Genomic DNA, 22,550 nt, shown 5'->3' with positions numbered 1-22,550 from the left:
TAATAAGCTATGATAATAACTATAATAATAATAATAATAATAATAATAATATGAATAATAATAATAAAAACAACAACAACAACAATAATAATATATCTATACAATGAAATAAAAATAAGCAATTAAAATAAATATATAAAAAACAATTCAATATTTTGAATCAATAATTTACAATTATGTTATAAATATAATTGATTATCATTATATAATCTTAAGATTAAAACCAAAATTTATCGAAAATAATGCCGAAAACCCAAAACAAACAAACAAACAAACGAGTAAATAAATAAATAAATAAACAAACAGGAAAGAGAAATCTAATTACGCTTAACCAACAAACAATACAAATGCCTTTTACAGTTTAGGATGGTGGTCTCTGCACTTGGTGAATTTGTGGGTGTAAAATATTACTGGAGCTGCGCGTGTGCAGGAACGCGCACATACGGGAACTCTCGTCCTCCTCGCCGGCGCAGTTCACGTGCGCGAGTCCTTTCTCGCTAGCGCGGCGACAAGTCACAGCGCGGATGGACAGGCAGAGTCAATAAAACAGCCTCGACTACCTAAAACTGCCTGCTAGTGAGCCACAACCATGCCAGCCTATTTCCAGCGACCGGAGAACGCTCTCAAACGAGCGAACGGTGAGTGAATATTGTTCCCTGTCGGCTGTAGACTGCAGTCGTGCGTTTAGCCGTTAGCTCGATATGGCGCGTGCTGTAGAAGCCATATTTCTATCGGGCTCGTACAGGCCGGATGTCACAGTTACTGGGCCTTTATGTCATGTATGAAGAAGAGCTTTAAATCGTATCTACAACAGTGTCTCCTTTTTCATAAGGAACTCAAACAGAAGACGTAGATTAGAAATATCTGCATATTGGCTAAAAAAAGTAAACGAGGCAGTTTTTGTTGCTGTCGTGCGTGGTAGCAAGCTATTATAACGTTAGCTTAGCGGTGACAACTAACGTTAGTTCATGCAGGTTGAAGATTTGCTTACGATATGCGAGGAAAATGTAAAGATTTTAACTGTCGTCTGCTAATTTATGAATGAAAAGAAAATGCGCTGCTGTTAAATGAATATAAAGTTTAGCGGAATGGCACAATTGTGCACCTGCAATTAGGTGTAATGTAAAGTTTGACACAGTTCCTTTTTTATTCATGCCAAATAACTTGCATAGTTTTAAAATCCTAGTAGCAGGGCCAACAAAAGACATTCATCTTAAGAATAATAAAACTAAACTAATCAAGAGCCAGATGAAAAGAGAAATGGATACAAAGAATGATGTAAGATTAATTATTCGTATTTTAGTTTTTCTTACTCGAACGTTTGCACTTGTGCATTAATAACTTGCCAAGTCTAAAAACGTACTGAAGCTGATTTTTGTTGTAAATTATATTGAAAATGCTTACAGTTTTACTACTGACAGTTACAACAAATACAGTGGTCCGCATAAATGAGTAAACCCCATTTTGAAAATGCCTATATTCACTGAGAAATTTATAAAAATATTCAATGTATTTTGGTGCATTTGAACACAACAGATTTATTTAACATATATTTATTAAAATAATATTTGTCATCAAATATATTTAGAAATTAAGATATTTCTTTGAAATAAAATAGAAATAAAATAAAATTCAAGCAAAATATTGTTAAAAAAATACATTTTTAAAACAAAATTTTCAATTGTTTTTGCTTCTCTTAATTTTTCTTCTTTTTAAAAATTTGTATTTAATATTTTTCTATAACATATAAATTTGGGTGTGCTAGTTTTTGGATCGTTATCATAAGTTATTTTGCTAGATAAGCTCCAGATTTGGCTTCAGTACTGACTAATCTAATGTATATGCACAAATATAATATTGTAGAGCTTCCTATTGAGAGAGATGTACTTATATATGCTGAGCACTGTATGCCCAGTTGCCTCTTTTAAATATAAATGTAGTACCATCTTTTAAAATAGAATTTCAGGATTTTCCCCTCCAAATAAATAATAGAATTGTTCTAAATAAAGCAATGATCAGGTGAAAAGTAACCACAGTAGCCAAACCCACTGAAAACATTTTCACCATTCATTGCTCAAAAAAGACCAATTTCCCTGTGACAGTCATTCTGTTTCTCTTTCTCAGAGTTTCTCGAAGTTGGTAAAAAGCAGCCAGCTTTAGATGTGCTCTACGATGTCATCAAGAGCAAAAAGCATCGAACATGGCAGAAGATCCACGAGCCCATCATGCTCAAGTACCTGGAGCTCTGTGTGGATCTCCGCAAGAGCCACTTGGCAAAGGAGGGACTGTATCAGTACAAAAACATCTGTCAGCAGGTTTGTGCCCCATTTTTATGTAGAGTTGACTTAATTTGTCATGTGAACAAACAGAAAAACCAGTCATGTTGCATCTGCTTGTCAGAGATGGTGATAATAGCGTTATAAACTGACAGTGATGTCTATGGATTTTTGTAGCGTTTAGCTAAGGTCTCCACCTCATGTTATTGCAATTTTTCTAACACTGTCTTTATTGATTTTAGTAGCTTTTAACATGTACAACAGAAATTAAAACCAAACATACAAAACAATAATAGCAAATATATAGTAAAACAATAAAAAATAGAAAATCAAAATTATATATACATGCACATACTTGTATACACAAATATATAAATAAATGCATGTACTTACACATGCAATATAAAGGTACATCATACAATAACGGTTTATCAATAGTGTATGATACAAGTTATGCAGAGAAAAGATTTGTATCAGCTTCTTCAGGAATCCTATAAAGGGATACCACGTTTCAGGTTTTCTCTTGTCTATATAAATTAAATTTTCTAAAGCCAAACAATGAGAAAATTCCTGCAACCATTGTTCAAAATGCGGGCGTTCTGTATTTTTTCCAAAACAAGCTGTTATAAGTTTTGCATGTAATAAACAGAAAGTTAACAGTTTCTTATCTGAGGTAGTAAAAGTGCGTGTAATAGAAAAATATTTATAATAAATGTTTTGGACATTTGGATATATCCTGTTTTAATATTTTGTTATTGCAGATTTATTCCAGTTTAACATGCATAAGTGAAGGATGTTGTTTAGTAGTTCAGTCAAAGGCTTCTAAATCTGTCTTACAGAACACAGAAGTTTGTTTTTCATAACTGTTATTTAATATTTCAGAAGTATGTTTGACATTTTAAAGTCAGCTTGAAGTGAATATATCAGGATGGAAGGGTTTTTTTTTTTTAATTTTTTTTAATTGTGCATCTATTAGGACTGCATTATATTAGAAAAATGTAATAGTGTGATTTTTTTTATTTTTTTATTCTACGATTATATATTGCGATATTACTACAATTTCACCAGATGAAATGAATAACTAATTGGGAAGAATTTATCAGTTTTGATTTGACTGCGATGATTAAAGGAGTGCAAAAATATATTAAACAATCTACAAGCATAGATAAAGTCACTAAAGGCAAATTATTTACAAATTAAATAAACAGCATTGTATTGTTTTTCAAGGAGTCTATGGATATTCAGGTATACAGTACAGTGTTTCCTCTAGGATTTTTTGCAGCTCTGGTGGCAGACTCTGTTGGGCATTTTACACAGATCTACCAACTACGTGTGGCATTATTTCATTGACAAATGTCGTTAGCACAGTATTACAAGTCGAGATCGCATTCATGTAATACGAGCATGTCAATCTCTGTGCTCGAGCTTCAATTTCCTCTGTTCGTGAACAAAATGTCTTGCGTGCCCTCTAATACACGCTGCTCAAGTGCAAATCTTCTTGCGTGCTCTCAAATAAACGCTGCTGAAAAGCGATTTAGTGCGTTAATGTATCGAGTATGTCTCCAATATTTATTAGATTTGCTAGGAATATTTATGAATGTCTCAAATAGACCTACAGAGCGACATTAATGCATCCTGAAAGTGAAACGGTTAAACTCCAGCAAGATAAAGTCATTGTATGCAGAGCCATAAACTTATCTATAAATAAAGTATAATTATGGAAACTGTTCATCATAACTGAAAGCTACACCGTATTTGCTAGCCTCATGCTTCACGCACCTGTCTGTCAGTCAGTCAGTCAGTCAGCACGTCACCTGAAAGGGTTAAACAAATAACGCACAGCACTAATTCGATTACAGAAAGTTTTGCGTTGTTATAATTCACTTACCTTTTAATACGTTTTGGTGCGATTAAAACGCATTATTAAAAACACGATTGAATGTTTTGAATGAGAAGCTGTAATGTAGTCGTGGCGGGATTAATTTTGGTGTGGTGCCTTGCCACTGAAGAATGAATGTAGAGGAAACCATGCAGTAATTGAATAATCAAATGTAAAGTAATACTACATAGTCTTTGTTTTATAAATAATTCAATAAAATTTGTTACAAACGGTAAAAAAGTTACAAATGGCAAAACTTGTTATGCCTGAATGCTTTTAAACCCCCCCACACAGTCACATGCCTAAAAAAAATAAATAAATACAAAATGATAAACTATAATCCAGACTCAACATTGTGTATACTCGCAATGTGATTATTGCGAATGATGCTGAAACAATATTTTGTGCAGCCCTAATGTCTATAAGTCTCAAAATTCTTTGTTCGCCCTTCCACAATTTAAGACTTTAAAAAAGGTTCCAGATCAAATCAGAAAGTCTTTGATTAATGGAAGTTGACATTTTATGTTGCATAAATTTAAGGTCTTCTGCTGCATTTTTGTTTGCTTTTGAGAAAATCTAAATAATTTAATTTAAGGTACATATCCTTAAGATACAAAATAAACTGAGAAATTGAAATAAAAAAAAATCAAGATTTAATGGCTATAAAATAATTAAAAAATTAAACATTTTTTAAAAAGTCTTTATTAAGCTGGTTAATTTTTGTTTTAATTATGATTCACAATAAGACGAGACACACTTGTGCTAAAAATATAGTTATTTTTTCAGTGTACAGAAGGCACAGTTAAAATTTTCAGTGTTCATTCTAGTGTTTGAGTCATTTAAACTTTAAATAATTTTTTAAGACAACATCTCTTTTGTTATTTGTGTACAGGTTTTACATGTGAGACAACGAACAAGTCAGTTGTCAATTTTATCTATTTCACAGAATTGCTTACTTTTTTTGTGCTTTAGGTGAATATCAAGTCTTTGGAGGATGTGGTCCGTGCTTACCTCAAACTTGCGGAAGAGAAGACCGAGACCGCTAAAGAGGAGTCTCAGCAGATGGTGCTGGACATTGAGGATTTGGACAACATTCAGACCCCAGAAAGGTACATGAACCTGAAAAGTTCAAACCATTTTTTCACACTTAGTGGTTGTTAGTAATTTAATCAGTTTTGAAGCATTACATAATTTCTCTGCAATTCAAAGCATCATCCATGATAGATTTTTGTTGTTAAAGTGTACAATACAATATAATTATTTATAAAGCACATTTATAAACAACCAAAGTGCTGAATGTATTAGCTCCAGCTTTAAAGGAAAATTACACTCAGTAATTTTATTTACCTTCCTGTTCTTTCAGATCTGTTTTACTTTCTTTTTTGCTGCTTGACATAAAAGACAAAAATCTTATAAAATATGCAGTAGTTGGTAACTACTGAACATGTTTGTAACCAGTTTAGGGAGAATAAATGATAGTAATGTAAATTTTGGGGTGCACTTTGGCTAAAATGGATTTTTTTTCCTCTTCTCTAGATTATTTTGTTTTGTGTGTGTGATAAATAACTGTCTAAAGCACTGAATTTCTAAAACGGGTTTTTTCAGTGTTCTGTTGAGTGCCGTCAGTGGTGAAGACACTCAGGACCGTACTGACAGACTTCTGCTGACACCCTGGGTCAAGTTCCTCTGGGAGTCATACCGCCAGTGCCTGGACCTGTTAAGGAATAATTCCAAAGTGGAGCGTCTTTACCATGACATTGCTCAGCAAGGTCAGTGAGGACATTCACCTGCTTATGGGAGCTTAAGCATATGGTACAGATAAGGGTTTTTCTGTGTATGGAGTTTATTCCTGTAGATGTACTTCAGTGTTCTGTGGAGTGATACATAAACTGACACAATTGTTTTTAAGTTTGCTCATAAAGACTGCCTTCGTTTGATTATAAATAGTCAAATGGTAATATTGTGAAATACTGAAAATATATGAGCATCAATGTAAAAAAAAAACATTGTAACAGTTTAATATTTTCAAATAAAAATTTTTGAATTCTTTAATGCATACAAAGACCTTAATTGATGTTTTATATTTAAGGCCTTGAAACTTAAACTGTTAATACTTTTTTGTTTTGTTTTGTCCAGCATTTAAGTTTTGCCTGCAGTACACTCGTAAAGCAGAGTTCCGTAAACTGTGTGACAACCTGCGAATGCACTTGGGGCAGATCCAGCGGCATCACAACCAGAGCACTGCCATCAACCTGAACAACCCTGAGAGCCAGTCCATGCATCTGGAGACTCGTCTGGTCCAGTTGGACAGCGCTATTAGCATGGAACTGTGGCAGGCATGTCTTTGTACTTAATGCACTTGGAATGTGTTTCATACAAATATATTTACAGTTCCATTTATACTTCAGCTTTAACATTTATGCCAGTCAACAAGAAGGTGCTTAGCATCAAAGAACATAAATGTATTGATTACAGAAAAGCACAGTGAGAGTGTATTTGCTTGTAATACATGTTGCACAAGCTTGATAACTTGCTATAACTACACTTCTATGCTTTGCAATCTATGTAGGAAGCATTCAAAGCAGTTGAAGACATCCATGGATTGTTTGCCCTTTCAAAGAAGCCCCCTAAACCCCAACTTATGGCCAACTACTACAATAAGGTGTCCACAGTTTTCTGGAAGTCTGGCAATGCCTTGTTCCACTCCTGTACACTACATCGACTCTATCACCTCTCCCGGGAAATGCGCAAGAACCTCACCCAAGAAGAGATGCAGAGGCAAGTGTTAAATATGAGCAAATTGGAAATGAATGCTTTGTTGAATCATTTCATTTGTATTACCATTTATGTGGTAACTTTTCAGGATTTTAAAACAAATGTCAAACAGAGAGGGGTCTATATATAGTATGTACATTTTGTAAATGTTTGTGACTGCTGTAGAACAGTTTTTTTTAATACTGGCAGAATATTTTCTGGTCTTTTGGTAAAATCAATTTTCATCCATGAAGCATGATTTATTAGATTTAGTTAAACTCTGATGGCTTTAAGCACAAACAAATAGACTGACTTAAAAAGTGTAAAACTGTTGTTCTTCTTTCCCTCAGAATGTCTACTCGAGTGCTCTTGGCCACTCTGTCTATTCCCATCACACCTGAGCGCACTGATATTGCTCGTCTGTTGGACATGGATGGCATCATTGTGGAGAAACACCGCAGGCTGGCTACTCTACTTGGCCTCCAGTCTCCACCCACCCGCCAGAGTCTCATCAATGACATGGTAAGCATAACCTATCTATTATCTTTCTGATCTAACTATTGGTCATTTTTTTCCTAATCCTCATGTTGTTTAAAAACCTAAGACGTTAATTAATCTTCAAGAACAAGTGAAGATGTTTGTATTATAACCTCAGAAATTTTTGTTCTTTTAAAGTTTTAAAGTTTAAAGTTAGTTTAATCAAAGCCTTTAAATTTAAGTAAATATTCCAAACAATAAAATTAATGTCATTATAAATAACCATTTTTTGGGTTTTCTTTATCATAGGTGAGGTTTAACCTGCTTCAGTATGTTGTTCCCGAAGTCAAAGAGCTCTACAACTGGTTGGAGGTCGACTTTCACCCTCTTAAACTGTGTGGAAGAGTAACTAAGGTGAGTGGAACATTATAATGTGATTTTGTTAAAGCTATTACCAGACTAATTTTTAATAACTGAATTATTATAAAGAGGAAGTGTAAAGGTTCTGATAAATTTGCACCTGGTCCTGAAATTCCTAGGTTTTATGGATGAAAATAAGTTGTACTATATACTGTTAGCAAACATCCCAAGGGGCCGATCACACCTAAACACGCTTTTACATTCTAAAAATGCGAGGTGCACCACACTGCTTTTTTTGTTGACAAGAAAAAATATATGTGATTTGTAAAATCATATAGCTCTGGATAACTTGAAACAGCGACCACTAGTCTCTTCTCCATCTTTAAAAGTCTCTGTAGTTATCTTGACAACACAAACACTGTTGTCACATCAATGGAAACCCTGCTTCTGCTTTCATTTGATTGGACAATGAAAACAGCAAAAATGTGAGGTGCAGCAGGCAGTTAAGACTCGAGGCGCATAGGGTGCATAAGTGGTGCTCAAAACACTTGCGGCTGTTAGTAAATCATTCAAAAGATGCACCTCTCAACACAAATGCGTTTGGTGTAATCGGCCCCTAAGACATCGTTACAGAGATTGTTATTTAGATTGTCACAAAATATTTTTTCTTTTTAGTTTTTAAAGTCAGTTATAAAAAGGTTGACCGCTCTACTTTGAATCTAAAAAGCAAGAGCGCTCACCCCTTGGCTGCTAGTGTGTTAAACTAGTTTTTAAGGCAGAGTATTAACATGTTTAAGCAAGTGACCACAGTTATTTTATTCCATTGAAATTAATTACATGCTTAATACCCTTTTAATTTTCACATGGGAGTCTTCAATGTCACGATTTTATTGATGACAACACATTTGATATTGCTATGGTTTAGGTGCTGAACTGGGTGAGAGACCAAGCCGAAAAGGAGTCAGACCTGCAGCAGTATGTTCCTCACCTGCAGAACAACACTATCCTCAGACTGCTACAACAGGTTGGTTTGATCTTCTACCCCCAGATTACCTGCTTGAAGAATGTGTGCCTACCCCATTACTTTGCTAATGTTCATTTTATTTTCCTTTCGGCATTAAATGTAACAGGTTGCTCAAATCTACCAGAGCATTGAGTTCAGCAGGTTGGCATCTCTGGTACCATTTGTAGATGCTTTCCAGCTGGAGCGCTCAATTGTAGATGCAGCACGGCACTGTGATCTGCAGGTACAATACATAACATTTTTGCAATCAATCAATTCCTCGCTTTCCCTTGTCTTTAATCTTCTTAACATGCTTATGTGCTGTATATCTTCCACACAGTCTCTAATCTTAGTTTAGGTATTTGCATGTTGAAGAGTCGCCAAATAGTCAAATGTTAAAAAAATTTTTAAACCTAAAGGTACGCATTGATCATTCATCTCGTACCCTGAGCTTTGGCTCCGATCTGAACTACTCTACAAAAGAAGATTCCCCAGTGGGTCCGTTCCTACAGAACATGCCCTCTGAACAGATACGAAATCAGCTCACTGCTATGTCATCCTCCTTGGCCAAAGCCATCCAAGTCATCAAACCTGCTTCCATACTGGTAAGAGAGCTACTCTGTTTCATTAATTATCTCTCTGATGCTCAGTTTTAGTTTCATGATCTATTCCAACTTTATCCACAGCAAGACCATGAGGAACAGAGACAACAGGCAATCACAGCCTATTTGAAGAATGCCCGCAAAGAGCACCAGCGCATCCTGGCACGCCGACAGACAATTGAGGAGCGAAAGGAGCGTCTTGAGAGCCTCAACATCCAGAGAGAGAAAGAGGAGCTGGAGCAGCGTGAGGCAGAACTTCAGAAAGTGCGCAAAGCAGAGGAGGAGCGACTCCGACAAGAGGCCAAAGAGCGAGAGAAGGAGCGCATCATGCAGGAACACGAGCAGATCAAGAAGAAGACTGTGCGTGAGCGACTGGAGCAGATTAAGAAGACTGAGCTGGGAGCCAAAGCCTTCAAAGACATTGACATTGAGGTACTGAGTTTGTTAGGGAAGTGGACATTTTAACCTAGAACCTTCCCCCCTCCAAAATAAATGCTGTGGCGGTGAAATAGAGTGTTTTGTAAATAGAAATGGTTTAATTTTGTGTTGTAGGATCTAGAAGAACTGGACCCAGACTTCATCATGGCCAAACAAGTAGAACAACTTGAAAAGGAGAAGAAAGAACTTCAGGAGCGTCTGAAAAACCAAGAGAAGAAGGTACAGCTTTAATGACCTACTAATGAGATGCTAAGCAGGCTGGTAAACATAAAATGTAGAGGAATTAGGTTTAATCCTGTTCGGGTGAGTAGACGACAGCCAAACCTGACACTAGAGTAATTTTATACATATTCCAGATTGACTACTTTGAGAGGGCCAAGCGCCTTGAGGAGATTCCTCTGATCAAGAAAGCCTATGAGGAGCAGCGCATCAAAGACATGGAGTTATGGGAGCTGCAGGAGGAAGAGAGGGTAATAATCGCATACAGCTTTTTGCACTTGTCAGAATTACGTGCCATTTACTTTGCCCTCTGGTCCATGTTTCAATTTTTGGCTAAAAGTGGTCTCAAATCCCCCACATACTTTCTCTCTAACTGTAGTTTGCACTATTTTTTTGAGGTCTGACGTTGTTGATGCCTGGTTAATAGCATCAACCAAATGTTGTTTTGGGCAATAAAGCTAAAACTTGGTGTGTGTATCTGTTTTTCAGATCACTAACATGAAGATGGAGCGCGAGAAGGCACTAGAACACAAACAGAGAATGTCCAGGATGATGGAAGACAAGGAGAACTTCCTTTCCAAAATTAAAGCTGCTCGAAGCTTCATCTATGAGGTAAACAGAACTTTAACTTCAAGTGGCATTTGATCAGTCATGGATTTGCAGGTTATATTTCTGCTTCCAGTATGGGCAGTATATCATTGTTTAGGATTAGAGGTGTGGCTCTTCACTTGCTTCACGATTACGTTAGGATTCAGAAAGTAACGATCCGATGATAAAGTATTTTTTAATGTCTCTTGATGTTTTCCACTTGATATTTTATCAATGATAATTACTTTAATAATCTTAATAATCATAATTTATTTTATTTTATTTATATATATTTTTTCTTAATTAAAAATAAGAACTATAAAGGTAGATATTCCACGTTTATTAAGGTTGTTACTTCAGGTAGCTAAGCTTTAATTTATTCTCATGTATCCAGGAAAAACTTAAGCAGTTCCAAGAACGCTTGGTTGAGGAGAGGAAAAAGCGCCTTGAGGAGCGGAAGAAGCAACGTAAAGAGGACAGACGAAAGGCCTTCTATCACCAGAAAGAGGAGGAAGCTCAAAGAATTCGTGAGGAGCAGCTGAAGAAAGGTTGCTCTTCTTTAACCCTCCATTGCTTTGATTAAATTTAATCGTTAAGTTTCTTTGCAGATGATGCAAAAAGAACATGCCAAAATGATAGCTCCCTTTTTAATCTTAACGTAATGCAAAATTGCTTTTTCTCCATGTGCTCAAATTTATTTTTGAATTACCTCTTCTTTTTTTTTTTTTTTTTAAGAACGGGAAGAGCGCGAACGCTTGGAACAGGAGCAAAGAGAGGAGGAAGAGCGTGAATACCAGGAGCGTCTGCGCAAGCTGGAGGAACAGGAAAGAAAGCAGCGTGCCAGACAACAAGAAATTGAGGAGCGCGAGCGCCGTAAAGAGGAGGAGAGGAGGGCACCAGAAGAAAAACCAAACAAGGTATCTCGTATGAACTAAGTTTAAGCTTTGCAAGATTGCTCACTAATGCTGCACCTATTGGTCAAGAGTACAGTAGAAATATTAAATTGATTACCTTTTTTCTAGTGAACACAAATGAAGATATTTTGAAGCCATAACAGGAAAGAAAATTATCATAGAGGTTAAATGCTACCAGCTTTATCATTCTTCTAATTGCATTCTTTATTGTTCAACAAAAGAATCCAAAACCTCTTCTTGTAGGAGAGAGACTCTTTTCTTTCTATATGCACCAAACACATGCCTACAAACACTCTATTACTAGGACTCTAAAACTAAATAAAAAAAAAAGACAAAACATTAAATCTCTTGGCATCTATATTTTGCTGTTTTCTGGTGAATTGAAGTTCTTGTTTGTGAATCACTTTGGATTAAAGCGTCTAGAAAATGAATAAATGTAGCAAGTGGAGGAAAAGCAAATTGTTTTACAAATTACATCCATTAAAATAAGAGTTTGATCACCTGACATATTTAGGAATATAAAGATAATACATTTAAATTGAAACAAGTTACTGCAAAAATTATTTGGCAAAACTTCATATTATGTTTCTCTTGGTTTTATTTTATTTTTTCTAGGTCATTAATTTTTATTTGATATTTTTCCCAACATTAATTAGTTTTTTTTGGTTCCAGTTTTGGCTTTGGTACTAATCTAATGTATATGCACCAATATATTAGTGTAAAGCATCCTATAAAAATATTAATTTAGAAGAGAGATCTGTGAGTGGTGTACTCATTTATGTTGAGTACTGTAACTTATTTCAAAATATTAACATTTTTAACACAGGAATGGGCCGAGCGGGAAGAAAGTGGCTGGAGAAAACGGGGTGAGGGAGAGTCAGAGTGGAGACGTCCTGTTCCTGACCGGTAAGTGCCAGGTAGACGCAGAGGGACGAATGCAGTTAAAGACACCAGGTTTTGTAATTCAGCATCTGCTTTTACTTCCCAGGGACTGGCGTCAGGAAGGACGAGAAGGCCGTGAGGAACCTGATCGTGAAGACCGTGACCTACCCTTCCGGAAAGGTGGAGAAAGTGCTCGTCGTGGTGCTTCAGATGACAGAGGACTCCGCCGAGGCTTTGATGACGATCGAGGTCCACGTCGAGGAGGTGAAGATGAGCGTGCACCCAGACGGGGCTTTGATGATGACCGCGGGCCCAGAAGAGGCTTTGATGATGACCGAGGTCAACGGAGAGGCGATGACGACCGCGGGCCGAGGCGTGGGATGGATGATGACCGGGGGCCAAGGCGCACTATGGACGATGACCGCGGCCCCAGGCGAAGCGATGATGACCGTGGCCCGAGAAGAGGATTTGATGATGACCGTGGGCCCCGTAGAGGGATGGATGAACCCAGAGGCCCTCGCCGTGGTGCAGATGATGACTGGGGCCCCAGAAGAGGGGGAGATGATGAGAGGGGAGGCCGCAGGGGTATGGATGACTCTGGCCCGCGTCGTGGAGAAGACTCTAGACCCTGGAAACCTCTTGGGAGACCAGGTGCAGGCATGTTTTTTTTTATTTCTATTGTCAAACATATGGGTTTTAATGGGGTCGTATCACAGGGAAATCTGTTTCTGGTCCAGATGCAATGTTCAGTTAACAGATAGGACAGTTTACACATATCCAGCGAAGTTTCATTTCATTCATGAAGAGGGTGTTTATATGGTCTTTTACTGCAGCAAAATATAATCCATTTTATCCTCTATGTAACCTTTGCAGGTGGATGGAGAGAGCGAGAGAAAGCACGGGAGGAAAGCTGGGGACCTCCTCGTGATGCTGGCCATGATGATGACGGTGGCGAGCGTGATGGAGATGACCAGCGTGAAGGAGAACGATTTAGAGAACGCCGACCTGCTAGGTGAAAATATTTCTAGTTTCAGAAAATCTGTCTGATTGTCTTTTGTTTTAAGCTACTTTGCTAGTAGCTCAGTCATGTCCGTTTCCTATAGTGTGACAATTCTTGTCATCTTTAAGCTTGGAAACCACCAAGCTGACATAAAAAGATCTAGCAGATCTTTATCGACATAAAATCACATTTGCGATTTGGCAAAAGCTGCGATTGTCTTGTACATGATGTGAAGAATGTACAGTGATGTGGTCAGTACTATAGTAGTAGTCGCACAGAACATCCAGATATGCCCCAAAGAAACCCAGGAAATAGCAGTCACTGTAAAGTTTTATAGTGTAGGAGAGACATAAAACATAACTGCTTTTGTTTGTTTCAACAGGTGTAATAAACACACAACTGCATATGGTTTAGCTGAGTTTTTGCTATTATAATTTTCCTTTTAATAAAGTAATGATGCAACAGCTTTGTCACTGCTTAGTGCATTTATGAAAATGATGCATGTTTTACTGCGTAAAAAGCCACATCATTTCACAGGACTTATTTCACTCGACTGAATCTATAAAGTAAGTTTTTGAGTAAAAACGTCATTAAATGTGGTATTTGCACTTGCTTTCGGGTTTAACATTTAAATAATAATAAAACGTAAAAAAAACTACACAGCTGTACAAACAGCTGTCAGGATCGCAGAGTGATTATTTGTGATTTGACTATCACATGATGACATCGCAAGTGATATTTTGCGTAGTTTTGCAGAGAACTATGGCTCTGTGTTGTAAATGCTGCTCCAGCTGAACACCCGTGTTGGAGATTCACAGCCAATTACAGAGCTGGCTTTATAGACAGGGTGTCCACGGGGTCTTAAAAAGACTTAATGTCTAAGCTAAATTTTAGACCTTAAAGTCTTAAATCTACTGTAATATTGTGTTGTAGTACTTAAATCTTTTTTTAACAGGTCTTAATTTTCCTTTGTTCATGTATAGCTACCCAATCTGACCATTAACACCCCCATACAATCACCAACAATCCAGCTCAACAAATTTCATTTGTTTACTGCTGAGGATACTGACCTGATCTATATTTTTTTATTATTAAATCATTTTTTATTGTAGACTGAAGTAACTGACTGCTATGTTTTGTTCTATTCTTTGTAATGGTCATAGGGTTTATGAATGGATATATTTGAAAATTAAAAGATACTCAAACAAAAATTATTATTATTGTTTTATTATTACATTTTAATCATGTTTTGATAGGGCAACTGAAAATCTTTTGTAACTGGAATATTTGGAAAAAATCTTTAGCAATTAGCCCTGTATAAGTCTAAAATTTCATTTTTAATGGTCTTAACCTACAGAAAGCCTGTATAAAATAAAGCACATGACAGTCACATACGATTTATTGTTTAGCCCTAATACAAAGCAAAATGAAGCAGCTTTTACTGTCAATTTTCACAGTACTTTGTAGACCACCACAGAGGGTTTTGCTTGTGCAAACATATCTGATAATCTGGTAATCCATATTGATTGCAAATATTTGAGAAATGCAATGAAATGAGTTGGATTCCTTGTGTTTCCTCTTGACTGATTTGCTTAGTTTCATCAGGTTTTGCACTTACATCTGAATCACAGCTTTACAGCCAATCAGAGCCAATCAATCCCTCCATTCTACATGCCAAATTGGACAAACTCTCGCTGACATGAGCTTGATGACTGATGCACATCAATAGACTTGCATAGTCTTTATAGGTGTTTTGGAAACAGTCGTTAATGCATAAGGATTTTAGATTGTTGAAAGGAAACTTTAATATGAGTTCAGCAGATTTCAAAGCAAACAGCTGGCATTGTTGCGCATTCTATGCTTGTTGTTTGACATGTAAGAGCATGTGAGGCCATTCCTAAATTTAATGTGTCTGGCTTCAAGTGTTATCTGGTGCTAGCTATTTTTAGCTGTATGAAAGCTGTATGTTCATTATGTTGCTTTATTGAAAACTGGTGCTCCTTTTTGTGATTCAAAGCCAATTTTTTGCAGCCATCAACTGAAGTCTTCAGTGTCAAATTTCTCTTCGGAAATGTCTGATTAGTTGATGCACATTTTGGCTTATCAAAGTTTCTTTAGAAGTCATCATGGATACATTACATTGTCCAAAGGTGACAGTAAATGAATGCTCTCATGAAAGATTTTATTTTAAATAAATGCTGTTGTTTTGGTCTTTCTTTTCATCAAATAAACAAAGTAAAATCAGCGTTTTCACCTATCAATGTTTCCATAAAAAAATATCTGCATTGATAGTCTTTAATGATTGAGCAGCAATAATAGAAATACACTGAAGACTGAAGTTACAATGCTGAAAATGCAGCTTTCCCATCACAGCAAAATCTAATTCAAAATATGGTCACACAGCAAACTTATTTTAGTATGATTAGTGATTCATAATGTTACTCTTTTAATTGTGTTTTTAATCTAGCAAATGTCATGTAAATGTAAGTCTGTTGGCAGGAAGTGTAACTGTATAATGTGTGTATGTGTGCAGGGAAGAAGGTGGTGCCTGGAGGAGAGGAGGCGGTGGTGGTGGTGGTGCTGGTGCTGGTGGAGACGAGCAGAGCAGCTGGCGAGACTCTCGTCGTGAAGACTTTGACCGTGAGGATCGTCGTGAACGCCGTGACATAAGGGAGCGCAGAGACGATCGAGAGCGGGATGTCAGAGCCCCACAGAGAGACCAAGATGAAGGTGAGAGTCTTAAACACACTGCTGTCTTTTACAGGTGCAGTCAGTGTTTCCATACAAAAACTTTAATTTCTTTTACATTTACAATTGCTTGATGACAAAGCTGATTTACAGAGTTGGGTCATGAGTGTCCGGAGTTACTAATAGCAGCTGTATTCCAGAAAGTAGTCAATTTATTTCTAGATATTTTTTATTAATTAAATCTGAAATATGATACACATCAGTTGTTTTTTTCTGAATACTGTTACATTTAAAGGAATTGTTGTAGAGTAAGGGGATCTAAGATGCGTGTTTATATGTTTAATGTTTGTAAATGTTTTATTTGGGTCTACATGTTTTAGATTGTTTAACAAAAAAATACAACATTTACACCATTGCAACTTCCTCTTAACAGTGCAAGTTAAAACTTTTTTTTCTTCAGAAAATACAGTACATTGTTTACTTTGCAAGTGAAAACTAAAACGAGCTAACTTGTTTGCTAAAGTTAAATTAAATTTGCTCTGTCAAAAGTTTAAAAACCTTAAAGTCTCTTCACCAATGATACATTTATTTGATTATTAATCAAATTAAGTAATTATTTATTAATTCATTTTAATGTGATTTATTTTTGTGAACAAAAGTGTCATGTCAAACTACAGTGTCTCGTAATCCTTCATAAATCAGTTGAGTATGCTGATTTGTTATGATGAAAATATTGTTGTTGCCTAATATGGGAAAACGTTTTTCATGATACTTTGAATATAGAGTTCAAAAATAAGACCTTTATTTGAACTAAAATATTTTATAACATTTAAAGACGTGTATATTAAGCATCTAATCACCATATTAAAATGGTTCAGGAAGAATCATATTACTCCAAAGACTGAAGCAATGCTGCTGAAAAATCTAGCTTTGTTTCACAGCAATCAATTACATTTTAACATGTAATTGCAGAGAGAAACATTCCAAATTAGAAAAAAATATTCTGTGATATTGCTGTTTTATTGTATTTTTGATCTAATGAATGCTGCCTTTTTAAGCAGAAGAGGCCATTTTAAAAATACTAACTTTTGTTGATGTTCATTAAACAGAACTCTGCTCAAATGTCAGCTACAAACATACTATGCATTAATAAATGCCTCTGTAAGTGCCGTGCTGCTGCGCAACAGGTCAGACTCTGAAAATGAATCCAGAATCCTTTTTTTTCCTCACTGTAGGGCTTTAAGTTTAAATATTAAAGGGTAGGGAGAGGCCCCGATGTCATGCATCCAGAACAGCAGGTGTCAGTGTGATGTGCAAGACTTCTGGAACAAAGACTAGGCAGTGAAATCTACTTTGGGCATATTGCTTATCTTCTTTTATAACTCAAAGGTGGTTCGTGGCGTCGTGGTGGGGAAGAGCGACGGGAGGAGCGCAAGGAAGAGAGAGACGCTCCTCCCAGACCTCGTGAGCGGGATCGTGACGCTGGTGAGAAGAGCACTTGGCGCTCTGACAAAGATAAAGAAAACCCACGCCGGACCAAGAACGAGACGGATGATGATGGCTGGACAACTGTCCGCCGCTAAAACTAAAGCATCAGTCTTCTTTTGCTTGATGTTGTACTAAGCCTTGATGTGTTCTCTAATCAGTACAGGTCACTGCTTACATTAACATTACATACATGAAGCTTTGCTATAGAATTACAAAACTTACAAAGGGTTTCCAGACATGTCAATTTATATTTCATCTCTTTAAAAAAAAAAAACTTCAACATAGTAGCTCATTCCTTTTTGTTATGCATGCTTAGATGATAAAATTGGTCAGAGGAATTTAAGTAGATTTTTTTTCTTCCTCCTTTGCGGTTTAGATGTTGTAGAACATGAAAGTTTTTGCAGACTGGTGTTGTGATGAGGTGTTGAGATGAAATCATCAGGTTATCCTTACAGCTGTGCCTATGCTGTAGTTGCTGCTGCTTATGCTGTGGTTGTATGCCCTCTAGAAATGAAACAAATCTTTATTAATAAAGTTGATTAATCATTACACGTCTATAATTTGTTATTATCATGCAGCAGAAGACCATAAAAACACTGTTTTTAGTAGCATGAGACTTCTCAATGGTTTGTTATTTTTCTGCCACTAGGGGTCACCTAAATCTCAGCAACTTTTCAGAAGCTTTAAACGTCTCTCGGTACAAATGAACCAAGAACAATAGATCGGATCCTTATAATATTCATTTATGCTGTTGTTAGTAGAAAACAATGGCGTTTAATGCAATGCCGTTGGTCCTCCTGATTGATGCATTAAAGGTTTAGTAAATACACTGCAGTCTATTGTGTTTTTTGTGGCAAACAGAACAATAAAATGCAGGCCATATAGTGCGCTCATATATATGGCTATATAAACAACAGCATTATCCAGTCACAAAAATCGATTAAGATGAACATTTTTCAGGAAATTGTTTGGTGCTATGCAACCTTTTTAAAAAGACTTTCTGGCTCTTGGTTAAAGTAACTGGTGTAGGAGGACCACACGCACATGGTGATAAGAGGTAATCCTCGGTAAACCTCATCAATGCGAGCTCTTAGTTTCGTCCAATGGCTTCTTTGGATCGTGATTCTTCCCCGCTGCGAGGGTGATAAACTTTTGCTCGCATTATATCATTATGCAGAAAAGACTAGAAGAAAGAAACAATTATGTTAGAGGTCTTTGTTGCATTCTAGTGGAAAATCCACAATTAAGGCCAATAATCCCGCAATTGAAGCCTCAAATTCCCACGCAAGAGGTTATGAACTCCCAAACTAGATTAGACCCTTATATTTGTTAAGACCATACTTTGTGAAGTTTGACGTGTGTAAACTCTGCGGACCTCTAGTCAGAGAGGTGCTGCTTTTCAGTTTGAGAGATGTATGGCTTTCCGTGGTACTTATCGCTCAATCTGTGCATCTGCCACTGACATTTGTCAGTTTCACACCATATATATATATATATATATATATATATATATATATATATATATATATATATATATAATTTCTGGCGCATAAATGTAGTTTGTAAAAATATTTTAGTCCTGTTTCAGTCGTTTTACTCTAACTTTTAATCTCTAATATCAAAATAATATTCATGAACATTTTAAACGTTTAATCTTTCAAAACTAAAATAATTTTAAAAGTTATTTTTTAACACATTACTTGGAGGAGTTTGGACATAATCAAAACCATCTAGCCATGAAAGTAAACTAGAATTACGGGCATTGGTAGCCTACGTAAATTAAAATGTATGCAGGAAGCCTAGTACTTAATTTTGACAGTATTTTATGGCTTGTAGTCTATATATTATTATGTAGTAGCCTACTTCGCACATGACCTGTGTAAGAAATATTACCTCTGATATATTCCACCATCAAATGTTTTGTCGAATTTGACTTATGAAAATACTGAAGCACTGGATGATCGATCGGATAATTTCGTTTTATTTCGTAGAATACGTGCGTAAATTAAAGTTGTGCATGTAAATATTAATCGCGGGATTCAATTATTTTCGTAATTCAGAACAATTTTGTAGCCTATTCAGTAGACTTTAAATCTTGATTTATATCAACTAGCAGTCTACACTATCTGGATTTATTTCTATCTGCCCACAACAATTATGATTTTTGCTCTGTTAATAAAAATACAATAATGAATTGAAAATGAAAACACTTAGAAAAACTGGAACGATTAGTCCACATATGTCATTTAGACACCCGAACAAATAAAACTATACCAAAATAATTCATTTCAAAGGGACTGCGCAAAGTCTATGCGTTTGCAAGTTGTGAATGCAGTGAAAAAGAGCAGCTCTGAGAGGTAATTTCTTGTATTGAAATTGATAGGCCTTGCACACTGAATACTTGATCGTGAAGCCTGCAGTTTGACGATAGAACATAATTCAGCTGACATTTCTATTGCGATGCTCTTCGAAAAGCTTTTCATGGGCGTCAGTTACATTTCATAACCTCTTTTCAAAAGCAATCCACATAATTATTGCGTATCCGACACATTTTTGAAGGATGGATCAAATAAATTGTCGAATAAAACTCAATGCGCCTTTGTCTTCTGAATCCTTGGGGTTTATGTTAGAGGCACCTTTTAACATTTTTAAATAATTTTTATTGAAAAAGTTTTGCTGTTTTTTGCGCATGATATCTTGCACAAATTATTTAATAAGATCAGAATATTAACCGACCTATTATTGCTATTATTATTGGGCTATTACTATTTTAGGGAAGACCGACAGGACTAAATAAAACAATCATGAAACGTTAGAAATCCTTGTAAGAACGGCAACGGAAGAGTAAACATGCAATAGCCTATAGCTATACCTTAAAAGCATTTCTGTAAAGATTATTTGATATATTTGAGATATAGACAATCAAAACAAGTAACCTTAAATTTCCATTGGTGTTGCCGACCCTGCGAGTCCAGGCACTGGCAGAAGTACATGTTGTAAAGTCACCAGTTGGTGTCGCACTATCCTTACTCTTCAGTGCGCAAGTGGAGGAGCATTTCTGACCCCCTTCGAACAGCATCAGCTCCTAAAGCACATAGTGCCCTACCATCTATTTCTACACTACCATCTATTTCTTTAGAACGCAAAGCTGGAAAAATCATGTTAAATGGCTAAGTAGATTTTAAAAATCACAAATAGCACACTGATTATTTAACTTTAGCTTAGTTAACAAATACATAAAGGCCGGACAAGTGATGATAATAATAATAATAATATTAATAATAATGTTCCGTTCACTCCAAAAATGTGGGTATTATCTATTTTTACTTTATAATAAAAATAGAAATGTGGTGACATGCTTATTTGCGGCCAATTAGAAGTTAATAAAAATGTTAATGTAAAAGTTAATGAAATACAAAGTTTAGCGCTATAACATTATCCATGCAAAGTACTTTGAAGAGTTAACGGGAAGAGCAAACGTGACAATAACTCTATGCAGGACATTACATCGCATTAATTAAACATGAAAATAGGCCTATATGTTGATGCCGGTCTGCCATGCATGAAGAGGATTCTATATGTAATCAAGAAATCACTCGAATATTTAAGATAGGATTATATGAGGATTATAAAAACAAAACAGCTAGAACACTAGAACACAACAGTCAGAGAATATGTGTTTGCTATCAGAAACAATAGACTTATATATCGAACACAGTTCGACACAATTATAATAGTAATAATATATTAGTAATAATAACAATAATTATACAATTATTAATAATAATAATTATTATTAAGTTAAATTTAATTTAAAAGACTATTAACTCACTTCACGTTAAACCAAGCGAAAACAAAAAAATCCTAGGTTTTATGCAGTGTAGATATACTGAAGCGTGTAGGCTACATCAATTCAGTCCTTCTGCGATCGTGCGTTAAAACCTCTTAATAAATTGTACCTCGGTTTTAACAAATGTAGTGCGTTGGGATCCATATAGGCATATTAATCAATGAACAGTGACATTTTAAGGCTATTTGGTAATTTAGTTATTAGTTAATTTAAATATCCACACTGCATGAAGTTTCATAAAACACACATGTAAAAAAACCTAAAACGCGAGTGTGCCACATGGACAAATTCAGAAAAATAGTTTTTACTTAATTATAGTCTACATATCGATAGAAATTAAACAGCATTTTATCTTACACTTCTACAGTTTCCTTATGTTTTCGTATTTCTTCAAAATTGCATGCCTTCCACCCATGTGCATGTTAAGCAAATATGCTGCTGTATGACATTAATATGAAATAAAGTTAAAGTCTAAAAAAAAGTAAAATTTTTATTCAAATATCAACGAACCATCTCACGCCTCGCAAAACAGCCTCTAAACCCAGTTTGACAACTGCATACCTGAACTTTCAAGATGCATAATGCACATTAGCAATCCATAATGGGATTGAACTCTGCTAATTTAATGAGTAGTTAGAGGGTAATAAACTCTTGTAGTCATACGACAAACAAACAGAGCTGAAAATATTGTCTGTGTCTAATAAGCCTCATCCCTGTCTCCTGGCCAATAGAGAAAGAGAGTCTCTCATCCCTAAACTAATCACAAACCCATCGGAGAAAATGAAAACGTGGAGAGACAATACTGAGGGGCGTTAAGCAGGCCCACCGAACTGCTAGGAAAGTAGACCCTCCAAAAGTTTAATAAGAACCGTGATTGTCATTTCAAAGGATTTTCCTGACATAATTTCATTGACTGCACCCGGTTGTTTGAACAACACTCCGCGTTTACGCGTCATATTCAAGCACAAATCAGCATGTGTAGCTCTCCATCTAAACGTGTACTGATTAAGAACTGAGGTGCTGTACTAAGAGGGTGTAAAAGCGTCGTTATGCTCTGCGTGCAACACAAATACATGCTGAAGTACCTCGAGTCTCTCAATGGGATCAGCTGCGTATGTAAATTGCTCCACAG

At 36.0% G+C, this 22,550-nt stretch overlaps 1 protein-coding gene across 3 annotated transcripts; it reads left to right on the top strand.

The window, feature by feature from the left end:
- Positions 1-463: 463 nt before the first annotated feature.
- Positions 464-18,397, top strand: eif3s10 (eukaryotic translation initiation factor 3, subunit 10 (theta)). Of its 3 annotated transcripts, none has more exons than XM_056470311.1 (22): positions 464-638; positions 2,125-2,315; positions 5,128-5,264; positions 5,761-5,924; positions 6,292-6,491; positions 6,725-6,933; positions 7,260-7,431; positions 7,696-7,800; positions 8,672-8,770; positions 8,877-8,993; positions 9,169-9,354; positions 9,436-9,783; positions 9,904-10,008; positions 10,146-10,259; positions 10,498-10,620; positions 10,991-11,144; positions 11,332-11,513; positions 12,337-12,416; positions 12,499-13,043; positions 13,266-13,404; positions 15,926-16,122; positions 17,470-18,397. In XM_056470311.1, exons 1-22 carry the CDS (start codon positions 590-592, stop codon positions 17,661-17,663), a joined length of 3,810 nt encoding a protein of 1,269 aa, XP_056326286.1. In that variant the 5' UTR covers positions 464-589; the 3' UTR covers positions 17,664-18,397. The 3 variants fall into 3 exon arrangements, with proteins under 3 accessions (XP_056326286.1, XP_056326285.1, XP_056326284.1); XM_056470310.1 differs by having other exon boundaries at positions 6,292-6,495; positions 6,729-6,933; positions 12,499-13,049; XM_056470309.1 differs by having other exon boundaries at positions 465-638; positions 12,499-13,049.
- Positions 18,398-22,550: the final 4,153 nt, after the last annotated feature.

This window comes from Danio aesculapii, chromosome 13 (assembly GCF_903798145.1).
Source record: "Danio aesculapii chromosome 13, fDanAes4.1, whole genome shotgun sequence".
Taxonomy (NCBI): Eukaryota; Metazoa; Chordata; class Actinopteri; order Cypriniformes; family Danionidae; genus Danio; species Danio aesculapii.
This window is presented reverse-complemented; position numbering and strand designations above follow the sequence as displayed.

Coding starts and splice junctions, on each gene's coding strand:
- eif3s10 (XM_056470310.1), top strand. CDS start 590: ATGCCAGCCTATTTCCAGCGACCGGAGAACGCTCTCAAACGAGCGAAC. Junction 7,432..7,695: donor AGAGTCTCATCAATGACATG/GTAAGCATAACC, acceptor TCTTTATCATAG/GTGAGGTTTAACCTGCTTCA. Junction 16,123..17,469: donor ACAGAGAGACCAAGATGAAG/GTGAGAGTCTTA, acceptor TATAACTCAAAG/GTGGTTCGTGGCGTCGTGGT.